Source organism: Macadamia integrifolia, chromosome 9 (assembly GCF_013358625.1).
Source record: "Macadamia integrifolia cultivar HAES 741 chromosome 9, SCU_Mint_v3, whole genome shotgun sequence".
In the NCBI taxonomy this organism is placed as follows: Eukaryota; Viridiplantae; Streptophyta; class Magnoliopsida; order Proteales; family Proteaceae; genus Macadamia; species Macadamia integrifolia.
The window spans coordinates 34,061,455-34,074,553 of record NC_056565.1 but is presented as its reverse complement, the minus strand read 5'-3'; the positions used below and the strand labels follow the sequence as shown (position 1 = coordinate 34,074,553).

Sequence of the window (13,099 nt, the reverse complement as noted above, 5' to 3'; positions counted from 1 at the left end):
TCAACAATATATCTCTTGATCTATATGTAAGACCAACCCTCAGCTTTATAGGCATGTGCTTTTTTAATTGGAAAATTATGTAACCCTTCATTCACTCATACGGATCCTGGCAGCCCCAGATATATCAATGCTCTATTTTTCCATTTTAACCATAAATTAGCCTGAAACATGAAAGATGTACAGGGGAATTGGGGTCCACTTGTTCACAAAATATCAACCCCTCCAAGCTGCCATGTTATGGTTATTGGGGGTCGCAGTTATGGAAGGCATGGCAAAGTACATTGCTTGTGTCCAAGTATGGTGAGACACCACATTCTATTATCCTCTCTTGGATTTACCCCTCTCAACTTCATATAGGTTCCCGGGAATCCAGGCCAAACCACAAGGGCTTGGGCACCCTCCTGGCTTGGGACATAGGCTGTTAAACATGGAAGAAGAAGAAGCACAAGGAGAAGTCCCAAGTTAAAAGAGGAAAGGAAGCATGGTCTACGAAGCACCAAACAGCCTTCATCAACAGAAATGAGTTAAAACCCGAAAAAAAAAAAGGTTCAAACATGGTGAACAATCCAATCCCACTAAAAATAAAATAAATGTTGATTGTTGCTAGCGTTTCTTGGATTATGAAACAATGGTCTTATTGTGAGTCCTCTGGCATCAGTGTGTCAAGCAATGAATTCTGGGGCTCCAACTCTTCATGCCATGTAGGAAGGGTGTCTCCTGGGTGGAACTTCCTTGATACCCCTTCTGAGTTTATCTGCAAGTCACATGCCAAAGATTGGAAAAACAATAATTGACAAAACCAAAGCATATACAAGTGATGACTCCATCTGAATGAAGTTTAAGAGAGAATGTTCTCGGTGGAGGAGTGCAGCCCCCACCAGACTCTGCAGTCTCTCTCCTTCCCCCATGTGAAATGACCTATACAGACAATAGAGAGAGACAGACTGGAAGGCGCTAGTGTAGGCTGCTCTCCCCCCACAGAGAATACTCTCCCGAAATTTAGGCTGTGTTTGGTATGCATTCTGGACCCTATGCTATAAAATTGTGCATCATTAGTTAATGTCAACTAAATGCATTCTGCAAAAGAAGATCCTATACTATTAACTAATGATGCACAATTTTATAGCATAGGTGAGATCCCCACAATCTCACAGGATGAACAGAACTATATCAATTTTAGAATGGCACCGGATTGACAGTCCAAACAGTAGCTCACCATTTCAAATTGGTAATATACACTTATCCTTGAAAATATAGATTTGGGTTTTAAACCGTCTTTTTTTTTTTTTCTTTTTTTTTTGGGGTGGGGTGGGCCGGAATGAGATGAGAGAAGCAGAACAGGAGGTTGTGAGCGGCTCTAGACAGAGAACCCTTTTTTTTTTTTTTTTTTATATAGCTTGAATTGTTTTTAAAGAGAATTCAACAGAGAGAAGAAACTCACAGTGACAGTGCGAACAACACCTCCACTAGCACCATCTCTGGCAATGGCAAGAGAGACTGCCTTCACCACTAATTCCTGCAGGAAGTTAAAGTTGCCATCTCCAAGATTAAAAGAGTACTAAAAACTAAAGAATACACTTGGATAATTTCCAGCAAGCAAATAACACCCACCATAATTTAGCAAATTGACAGTTGTAGTACCAAAAATATAGAGAACAGAGATTTTGCATCTGGTTAATTAAGCAATAGTCATTTAGAAATGGCAGTGATCATCTAGGGAAGTGATCGAGCTGCTTATGTTGAGGACAGCTAGATGGGCCAGTACCATGGAAGCATTCTGTGTCATACATTGATTACTTTCAAACATTGAGATTAGCATTTTTTCGTGTGATACCAATTCAATCCATCACATATGAATGATTCTACCACCTGATATTATTGAGCTCAATGTTGACGGTAGTTCTATTGGCATCATTGGCCAGCTGGTATTGGAGGTGTATTCAATCACAATGGGCAGATCATGTTGACTTTTTAGGGTTTTGTTGGGTGGGTCACTGCGGAGCTGACAGAACTCATTAAGAACTGGAAGTTGCGCAATGGATGAATACAATCATTAAAGAAGATTCAATGTTGGAGATTAGATGGTTTCAAGGCCTTCTATTGGTCTTTGCAATATCGTTATATTAAAAGAGCTAAATCAGTGTTGTAAAGGGTAGTTTACATTTTCTTGGAGGAAGCAATCTGCCCTCCTTACTAAAGTTACTGCGTTGACTAGACATTCCTGTTCTTGGTTCCTACCCAATTTTGCAAGTCTCAAGGATTCTTGGCTTTGGTGATGCAGTAACAAATAGAAATAATTAGGTTATTTTCTTTTATGGGTTGTTTTTGCAATTTTTTTTTTCTTTTTTTTAACGTTGATAAAATAGTACGAGATAAAGCTGTGGAGTTGGATTCAAACTCTACTCTTCATTATTAGCTTTTGTTACAAGTCTTTAAATACATGTTTGTAAACAACATACAGAATTGGAATGGATGGAATTTATTTGAGTCTTGCCGCAGCTATATGATTGAATGGTTCTTCTCTGTTCGATCTCAGATCCCCAGATTCCTCATTCTCTTCATTTCTTCTTATGTTCTCTCTCACTCCTTCATTATTCTTCTTCTATATTTCTTCTTATTATCATGGGATTTATTATTGTGTTCCTTGTTTCTGGGCGACCCAACAGTCCCAACATAAATTGCCTGATCTCCTTGGTGAGCTATCGGTTTAACCTGAAATTTTGGGGGAAAGGAAGCTCTTCGACAAACAACCAAAACACTAGAGCTCTCTAAGTCACACTGCTGAGCTAATAATCCAGTAGTTCTCCAAGAAAGCAGTGACTATATCAACCGCAGGTGGGCCTAGCCCACTAACCCTATCAAACCACGTGGCAAATTATTTTGAGCTCAAATTTTCTGGACATTTGTTCTTGTCATCATATTTATCTTATAAGTTTCAGACTGACGGTGTTCCCCCACAAAGCAATATAGAGCTTTAAGAAAGGGTTAAAAAATCTTCTTTTCCATCTTTGGTTCAACAGCTGAAAAAATATGGTGCCTGGTGGACTATATGGTTGAGATGGGACCCCAAACTTGCAATCTAGTCCAAGAGGCATAAGATGCACCCAATTGTCACTCTGCATAGCTCAAAATGGCCAACCATAAAGAATATTACTAACTTCTACGTTAAAATAATTTTCCCATATTTTAAAGAAGGGAAAAGTCTGGGCATGCCGCTGGGCTGCCCTGACTGTGTCACTCTCTCTCCCCATCCCATGGAAAAGACACCCATGCCCATGTGTATCCCACATTGCCATTGATTGGAGCCGCTAGCTTTCTTGAGCTAGCGGCGTGCCCAACCTCCACCCTTTTAAAGAATATGTAAATTCACCCAAGTGAATCAATCCCAATTTCCAGATTCTCCAACCATGCAACTAACTTCTAGGTTACTGATTTGCATCGAAGCATCATAAAAAACAAGACTTGTTCCAGATGCATCTACCAACACTAACACATTCAAATAGCTAAAATCAACAAACAACCAAATCAAAGATAAAGCAAACAAAAAAATAAAAACTTTTTCATTTGCAAACGCAAGAGATTGCATACCTCCGCTTCATCTTGGGACATTCCTTCCCTCCATGCTTGATCAAAGAATCCATACAAGTAGCTGGAGCCAGATCCTATGAAACATCAGATTATTTTTAGAAGTCCAAGATATGATTGCAAAGATCTAACTACCAAAGTCAATCCAAAAAACAAAAATTTGAAAAATTCCATTTGAAAAAAGAATTCATCAGTTATAGAAATGTGCAAACCACTTTTAACTAGGAATAGTACTTCCACAGAATAATTTATGATCACTGACAAGGTTTACAAGTTTGGAACATTCAAACAGCATCAGCTATATTTCAGATAATGACTTAATAATTCAACCACATATTTGGATTCAAAAAGCTGATGAGAAACAAACCTTAGACATAGATGTCAGTTCCAAAGAAGATTTGGTATTACAAAATAACAAGCGCAATAACATAAATAACAGACATTTTACGTAGAATTCGGACTAAATCTCATGGGAACAAAATTGAATAGCAATTTTCAGTTCCACATTTTATGCTGCAAGTTTCAGTCAACTGCACGAGCATGAGAACACTAACAAGAGCTACATGGAAGTAAAGAAAACGAAAAATTAATTGAGACTTGAGGGTGAACAAGTGCCCAAAGACTTGGTAGAGTGTGGAGCGTTAAAGCCCTCTCTCATAGAATAGGATGAAAAGAAAAAAAAGATCTCTATACACTTGCATGGGAACACCAGCTCTAACAAAATAAACTAAAAATATAGAAATGAGTAAAAAAATTCACTACCAGTGTCTTATACTGGATTCACGTGTACTCAGCATGTTAAGACATTTGGCAATAATAAGGATAACAACAAGTAGAACTATAGCAATACTAACAAGTAAACAACAATAACAATATTTTGTTGCCAATGATGCTTCCTTGACTATAAGAAGCAAGAAGTACAATTTGGCCAGGTGACGAGTATACCAACCATGAACTAACCATTGTTCATAATTGGATCCCACAACCAATTTAGAATTCCTGTTCCACTCCTTATTGAACTCCTTATTAATGGAGGCAATGGTTGGCACCCATCAGATCTTTTTGGTTAGGGAGAGCCAGGTTGAAGAATTTTGCAATTGGATGTGGCACTTGGGCCCAAATGTCATGCATGTGGTGCTAAGCCCATGGTGGTTCAGGCTTAGGCTTCAACTTCATATATTGTCTTCCTGTTCCTTTATACATAATTTAAAAAAATAAAAATAAAAAATTGTAGCAACTAACCCTAGAGCCCAATACATGCCAGTTAAACGTAACAATCACGTCCTATTATTTCTACAACCTGGGTCATTCTCCCTTTCTTTTCCTTAATAGTGTTATTTTTATAATAATAACTAGAACTTCAATGGGCATTACTGCCCCTTCTGCCAATCTCTTCACAAGTACATACCATTGGGTTTCTCCCACGATAATTTTTCTTTTGGCAAGTAATTTATCAATCCCATCTATTCACTTGTTTGTGAATATAGAAAAAGAAAATCCCTTAACATCTTTGTTGGCAAGAAGAGTAATCAATCAGGTGAACATGTACCAAACAATAGCTGAACATATTAAAAAATTAAATGAAAAGTCACTGTTTAAATAGTTCGAAATATTATCTTACTGAATTTTTCTCCTGTCCAATGGGAATGCAAACATTTTACACCATAAAGACTACGAATTCTCAGGACATAATTTCACAGTACGAAGTACTTGAATACAGGATATGTACCCATTTTGCAAAATTGTTCAGAAACAAAGTGCGGGCCTGTGAAAAACTGTGCCTATAAAGTCCATATTCCGTAGGGGTACATATGGTAAGTATTCATCTACATCCTCCCCTCCATTAAATTCATTGTCTGTTTGGCTACCTTCAATTAAAATAATTATGCCTTTCCAACCCTCTTTCACTTGTTAGTTAAAATAAATTGAATTTATAAGAATCTTATTTATGAACTACTTTTCAATAAAATCTTCTCTTAGAACCACGTAGCAATGGCATACCTCCAATTGAAAAAGGTTGCTCCAAAATTGTCCCACCAAGAGGCACTGAATAAATTTTACCTCCTTCATACCGGTCCCATCCACCAACAATCAGGCCAGTTTGTAGCATATTCTGCCAATATCATCAGACAGATAAAGTAAATCGGAGATGTAGTTGGGACAGCAGAACTCAATGTAAAGTGATGGACAGAAAACACATCAGGATAAATGCACTTTCTCATTATAACATTCCAATAACCCCTCAAAACAAAAATGGAGCGGAACCAACCTACGTCCACAGCAGACATAGGAATTAAGAGATGGGATGTTTTTTACCTTCAGCAGTTCTCCAGGAAGTGACCTATCACACATATGAAGGAAAATTCTCCCTTCTCCATTAATAAGAGGATGATCAGCACAGAGCGTACAAGAAAGCAAAAGAGTTTTTCGGAAAACATGGATAAAATCTAACCCAACAGAGTCAAAGAGTGAGTCCAGATTCTTCTCTACACCTCAGGAGGTATACCTCATTGGATATAACAAAATGGCCAGCCATAAGTATTCGAGAGGAAAATATTAAAGCCATTAAAGCTTGTAGTGGACATAAGGTTTGAGGTATAGATATGTAGCCAAACAAACTTAAAGGGAGCTGTATGGGAAAAATTATCTATACTTTGGTCTAAAATTTCTGGCATTATAATCCAGCAAGCAAGAGAAACACTAGAAGAAGGTAGAAAAAGGAAATTTTATCACAACTATAGCCAAGAGAGCAACTTTAGATATGGATAGGCTGCAGTTGAAGTTTGGGAGTAATTGGTTAGGATGCTTTATAGAAAGAGAGATCAAACCTTTACAAATAATAGTAACTTACAAAATTCAGAGACGTAGTTTTAAAGGATAAATCTAGCATTTGAGATGAGATGGGATAATAGGCTTCAGTTTCCGAGTTTTAAAAGAACTAACAAAGAAACACTTCAAGGAGCAATAGATGCAAGAGGAGATTAGAGGAGAAGAAAGAAGGAATATGTAAGTGAATTTCTACAGATCAAATTAACTTCTGGTACTTCTAAATGCACAATGCATTTCGAAAGCAAAAAACAATAGCAACAACCAATAAATCATTTTATCTATACAAAAAAAAAAAAAAGCCTTTTCATAAATCAAAAACAGAAGAGTTAGGATGCTAGCAGAGCAGCAGACAACAAAGAAAATTCTTTCATTCACCAACACTCATATGACGACTTGATTTCAAATTTATGAAATGGATAAATTTGTGGAAACTTGTAAATTTAATGGCATCATTCAAAAACTACACTGATTATCTATTTAACCTACAGGTATTTTGAAGGTTGGAAGGCAATTTTACTCTTAATTCCCTGAAATCTCTCCGAAGGAAGTAAAAGGGAAAAAAGAAAAAGAAAAGATTAAAGGGGGTAAAAGTACAACTGACTTTAAGAAGGTTGAAAGGTATTTTATCTAATTAGCATTCACTAGGAGGAGAAAAATCTTGTCCAAATACTATTTAAAACCTATTTCAAGGTCAGACGTTCATTGTTCAAGGATGAACCTTTTAGTCACAGTAGCCAAAACAGTAAAAGAGAGATGCTATGACGAGCAATAAACTATTTGCTGAGACAGAAGAAAGATAAAAGGAGAAGATAGATTATGGTTTTTATTCCTACAGCTTTTTCCTCTATGTTAAGGAGCCCTTTTGTACCATTGCATCTCTATTTCTAGATGTCCATAAATTCATTGAACAGAAAGGATTACTATCATCTTCCAATATAAAGTCGAGGTCCACATGTACATTACATAAGCTACAAACTAAAAGGACAGTTTAGTCAAACCTTATTGCTATATGACAAAAGCCTGGCTAGGTTTGCAGCGACTTTCACAGTTGCAGGCTGCCCAAGTTGTATTCTGAACCAAAGGACAGCACATCAGAGTAGATAAACAAAAAGGTTGAAAAGGTAACTACAAAAACTTAATGACTTAAGTAACATGCCAAACTAAACATGTAAAAACGCAGAAAGAACAGTTCACTAACTAGAGCAATCTCGCATAGTTGGATTCATGGGGGATGTCTCCAGACTGGAAACATGAAAAATTATAGCCCACCTGGCACCTATGAACCCATGTATATGACTCTTCTCTTCTCCCAGCATTTTACTTGCGTCCAACTCATTCACTACAACTCGACTTATCAACCAATTCTCACACGCTTATACCGACACATTTTGAAGTATGATTGGGAAAACTGACTAATGAATAGAAGATGAGGTGGACAAAATGTCCACAAAGTTTGAGCACCAAACAAACTTCCATGTGGCAGATTTACCCACCAGACAAGGAATAGCTTCGCGGTGACCCTGTCCACCTCGCGACAAAAATCAACCCCTAATGTCAATAATAATGCAATTGCACAACATAATATTCACTGTAACAACTGTCATTAGTTTACGCTTTGACAGCATCTATCAGAAAATCAAAAGGAAAAAAAGATAACAAAGGAGATATAAAAGGCTGAAGGTGACAACTAAACCTAAGACAGGAGTCGCCAGATATCATCAGAATACCACCAGATAGTCCAAAATATAAGTACCAGACTAAACAGACCATTTTGCGGGAAAGGAAGACCAGTCCAACAACTTTTTCATTTCAGGCACATATACCAACTGGCCACAGCAAAATCCATTGTTCTTTAACTTATCACACTACAAGCTCCTACTTCATAGAGAAAACCAATCACACATACCCCAACCCCAACCCCAACCCCAACCCAAAAAACAAATGCTACTACCTCCCTATGACAACATCTACCATCCAGAAGAATGAGATGATTTTGATAGCCTTAAGACTCAGAATCTGGACTCTTCAAGGATTGTCAACACCACAGACATTCTGCGTGAACCCTAATTGAGCAGGGAGAAAGGGAGCTGCCTGGTGAATGTTTTCTTTGGGGTTAGGGAAGAGGGGGGAGGTGATGCAAATAAATCACAGAGGATTTATTTTAGTGGAAATAAGCCTTGGGTTATGTTCTATACACGTTGTGTCCCCAACAAAATAAGCCCTTTAGCTGACTTATCTACATCACACACACACAACAATGAATAATTAAACATCGCTTGATAGACTGGGTCCAACCAATTAGGCGCCAGCACACCCACATAAACGTGTCTAGCAGGGGAAGGTAAAGCCCAGCTAATATAGTCGCGGTAGCCGACCTCGCTGAGCGATGTGGGATTACGCATCCAAACAGTGCCACTGCCACATCGTTTTCTCTTGTTTGCACTCCCAGTCAAGGATTAAAGTATCGGTATCGGTCGCCGTATCAATCGGCTAAATTTAAGATACATATCGGGGGGTATTGTATCATATCAGAGATACGCTAATATATGCTAAAGATCAAGGATTAAAGTGTTAGCATCGGTCGGCTAAATTTAAGACAAGTACCAAAGGGGTATCGTATCATATCATATCGGAGATACTTTAAACCATGTTCCCAGTTCATTATAGAAATAATTAATTGACACGTGAAATGATGTAAATTTTCTCACATGTGCTGATGAAGAAAGTAACGGACATAATCAGAGACAATTTGAGAATCTGCAGCCTGCAAATCACAAAATTGCAAATGATTAATGAGCCCCAAAGCAAACGATTGAGCATGTTGCTTAATCCACCAAATATGATGAGAAAATAAATGATTCCACATTGGAATACATGGCATTGGAAATAAGAAGACAATGAACAGAAAGTCATTAAAAATAAGAAATTCCAAATAAAAATAAAGATAGAAGAATCTAATGGCAAGGCTCAAAGAGTAGACTAACTTTCATTTGCTGCATCAAAACTGAAACATATGAATGGTTTGCTGATACAAATCAATATTAATAGATTTCACAGCTTAGATAAGGCAGACAATTACACAAAAATGCAACACTGTTAGTACCATTTCAAAATTTTCCAATAAAATCTGTAAACAAGCCAAAGTTGCTTTACCCTTTTTTTTTCTCTCTCTTTTAAGACACTGCATGTTGAGAACAGTATTATGTAAGATATTGAGCCACTGAACCCAAATTATACAGCAATGGGGCATAAAATGTCCCACCCCGGTGAATACCATGAAGGAAAATCCATCTTCGTCAACCAAATATGAGAAACCAACTTGTTAGCTAAAGCATCCCATGATAAGTGACTGATATTTTGTTGTAAAGTCTCTGGAAATTGATGAGTGGGAAAGCATGCCAGTGGACAGTAGGTTTCTGAAAGGGAATATGAACAGCAGCACACATTCAGGTTGAGAAGGAGCTCAAACACTTTACTGGCAGCACTTATCTTCTGCTGGCCACAGCTGACAGACCTACAGGCTACAACCAATGCTATTGAGCTTAGCTGCTAATAAATATTCCCTCGTAACCAGTTGTATGAAAGAAGATGAAACTCAGTGCTGTCTCCTACTCTCAGATGGTATCGTAAAAGATGGGATTACACCAATAAGGAACAGTTATCCATTCGGGAAGGCGATTGATTTGAAAAGTGTTTTGATGATGAACGAATATGGAGATCTCAACGTGTTTAATCATTCCAAGATCTTTTTCCTCTTTGATTAAGGTGATGCTTGTTCTTGTGGATTCGCTTATGAGGTATGGAACTATGGATAGACGATGTTCTGGATCATTGCAAAAGATTTTCTTTTGGTTAAAAGCCCACGGGGTGAAAACTTTGGGTGATTCTTGCTGATGCCATCATATTGATGTAAAGAACTGGAGGACATCTGAAGGTTATACACTACCTGTTAGAGGCTACTTTACCAGCATTCTTCAACTTACAAGTTATATACATGTCCGACACTTCATGTATGCATTGAGAATGCAAGGAATGGAATCTTTGAAGCAACCTTTTTTTTTTCGGTAGCCATTACTATGTGTGGGTAACATAGCTTAAGATATTGTAGCATGCAGTAGAATTAGCATTTCCAGGCCATCATGTTCGAAATAATTCAGAGACAAACAAACTACATGAACGTTGCAAAATGGATAAACATCTTTGCCTCCTGCTTTAAATGGCATTTTACGGCTATCAAGTTGAAAATAATTCACAGATGAAGTAAATGAACAAGTGCAAACTGGATAAACTTGTCTCCTCCTTTAACTCACCCATATTTATCCCAATTAGCTAGGTCAGCTAAATCTGCCATTGTACTGTACTGAAAGTTATATCAGGCCCCAAAAAAAGCCAATAAAAGCTTTAAGTATTCTAATTTGCAATTTGGTCTTTCTTTCTCTAGCCAGACTATTGCTGAAGAGGGCAAGGGGGGATTTGGTGTTAACATAAGAGAAACTTGATACTTCCATAATTTGTCAGACGTGATGCCCATAAAGCATGGTTTTGAGACTTAGATGCCACAAATATAATCATGTAAAAGTAATGCAAAGGACTCCAAGGGTGCCATTCTAATCTCTCAAGAATCCACACGAGCACGGTTGACTTAGAATGTGGGATGGGGAGGTAAATCATATCCATCACATGCTTCCTCCATTGTACACTTCACCACCACAGATGGAAACTCAAAAATTGGGGCAATGTGAATGAAAAAACCATGAAAAAAAAAAAAGCAGATTGCAAAGTCATTATTAACCAACTAAATCAAATGAGATTCAAAAGTGAACCGCATCAAAATGGAAAGTGAGGCACAAAACCCAAATCAGGCTCATGCAACATGAGCCACACAGAGCTTCAGAAATGTGACTCACTTGGGAATTCCAGGATTGGATCCCATCCCAACAAAAAATTCAGTAAGATTTGGTTGTTGATTGGATACCAACCAGTATCGATATCCCAAGCTAGTTTCTCTATTTCAATATTTTTCTGGTGATTTTTATATATTGTACAGGTACTATACTAAGAGAAAAATATAGCTATCTACAACCCAAAGTCATCAAACCCAAATTTCTTGTAGTAGCAACGCAGAAAATAAGACACATCCTAGGCCTAGAGATCGCTATAAAGAACCATCCATCATGGTCAACCAAATAAAAATATGGAAGTGTTTTGAGGGCATCCTATACTAGATTATGCCCCGTAAGAACCCCAAACCAGTCTGAGTCAATATTCACAGAAGGCACATATCTTAAAAACCCACCACGAATTAGACAATTCTCCAGAAAAATTAAGCTCAACGTAAGAAGAAACTATGATAGACCCACAATAAAAGTAAATAATAACAAAACTACGTTCAAGATCAAACTGTGAACACAAATCCAGAGGACCATAATCCATAACCACTGGGATGTCATAACACAAGCATTCAGAAATAAAAGGAACAATGAAAACTGAGGACATTACCGAGCCAGATCGACACAGATAAACATTATCTGTCAACTGTGTGATTTTGTCCGATGCCCGATTAGCAACGTACATACCTAAGACACAAAAGAACAAAATGAAAACTTAAATTTGGAAACAAAAACGAAAAGTAACAATATAAAGTTATATACATATGCAGCAACTACGAACTGAAACTCAATTTAACTAAACTAACCCTTTTCCCAACTAATTTCTTTCGTGGACTTTTCATGTATGCAAGAAACCCATATCAGAAATAAATGCAAAATTGAAATATCAAAAAGAAAAAAGGGAGGCTAAGATCAATACCAGTGCTTGTTCTGGAATCAGCACCGAGGACAACGCCTCCGTTGTAGGTTACTCCAATGATGGTCGTACCCATCGAATGAGGAGCATCTAGATGGAGATCCATTGAAGCAAATCTAGTGTAAAAAAAACCCTAGCAGTTGAGAAACTGATATCAATCGACAAAATGAGCCCTCAACAGAAAGAACTTGCAGAAAGCAATTTTATCAAGGAGAAGAGAGAGAGAAAGAGAAGGACCTTCTCGCCCAAGTCACTGCAAAGTGTGCTCAGCCGCTAAGCGGTAACTCTAATACTCTTTAACAGGTAGAAAAAATTTGTTCGATCAAAAACATCGACCGAGTTTCTCTCTACGCGCGGGCCACACTGTCGTTGGTTGGGGCTTCTGCCAACAAGGTTTTAAAACTCGGGATCGATCTCAACGGATCAGATCGGTTGTAATCGGGATCGGACGGAATTTTTTTTTTTATTATTATTAATCGACTTTTTGGACCATTTTACCTTTATTCTTTTTGTTTTTTATAATCTGAATATCATATGGGACCCCGATAAACCCTAGAATTATATTAAGAGATATAACTCGCTTACCAAGTAAGATTATTTTGAAGAGGATCATCACCATAGAAAATTGAATTTATTGTGTAAAATTAACTAATCAATTCATTGTTTGATTGCTTTCTCAAAATGAAAACGAGATAAAGACTATTAGAGAACCACAAAGGTTGTTCACTTTCTAAACCCAATACCAGTAGCTCCATAAACTACAAGATCTTTGCGTGACCATCTTTATAATCAGGTAGTTACAGGAGAGGAGCCTTCACCATGTCAATAAATGTTGGCAACATGACGGTGATGTACTTGGAAATACACTTGACACCAGCAT

The 13,099-nt window shown here is 37.6% G+C and overlaps 1 protein-coding gene across 3 annotated transcripts; it reads right to left on the bottom strand.

Moving 5' to 3' along the window:
- Window positions 1-441: 441 nt before the first annotated feature.
- Window positions 442-12,614, bottom strand: LOC122089365 (proteasome subunit beta type-6-like). 3 transcript variants are annotated; one of them, XM_042659026.1, is made up of 9 exons: window positions 12,457-12,614; window positions 12,223-12,335; window positions 11,914-11,990; window positions 9,123-9,178; window positions 7,413-7,485; window positions 5,587-5,698; window positions 3,589-3,662; window positions 1,442-1,516; window positions 442-754 (listed from the first exon to the last, which is right to left on the bottom strand). In XM_042659026.1, exons 2-9 carry the CDS (start codon window positions 12,323-12,325, stop codon window positions 635-637), a joined length of 690 nt encoding a protein of 229 aa, XP_042514960.1. In that variant the 5' UTR covers window positions 12,326-12,335; window positions 12,457-12,614; the 3' UTR covers window positions 442-634. The 3 variants fall into 3 exon arrangements, with proteins under 3 accessions (XP_042514960.1, XP_042514961.1, XP_042514959.1); XM_042659027.1 differs by having other exon boundaries at window positions 12,223-12,352; window positions 12,457-12,578; XM_042659025.1 differs by having other exon boundaries at window positions 12,223-12,546.
- Between the last annotated feature and the right edge of the window lie 485 nt (window positions 12,615-13,099).

Coding starts and splice junctions, on each gene's coding strand:
- LOC122089365 (XM_042659026.1), bottom strand. CDS start 12,325: ATGGATCTCCATCTAGATGCTCCTCATTCGATGGGTACGACCATCATT. Junction 5,699..7,412: donor TTTTGTCATATAGCAATAAG/GTTTGACTAAAC, acceptor TGATATTGGCAG/AATATGCTACAAACTGGCCT. Junction 755..1,441: donor GTGTTGTTCGCACTGTCACT/GTGAGTTTCTTC, acceptor TGTGACTTGCAG/ATAAACTCAGAAGGGGTATC.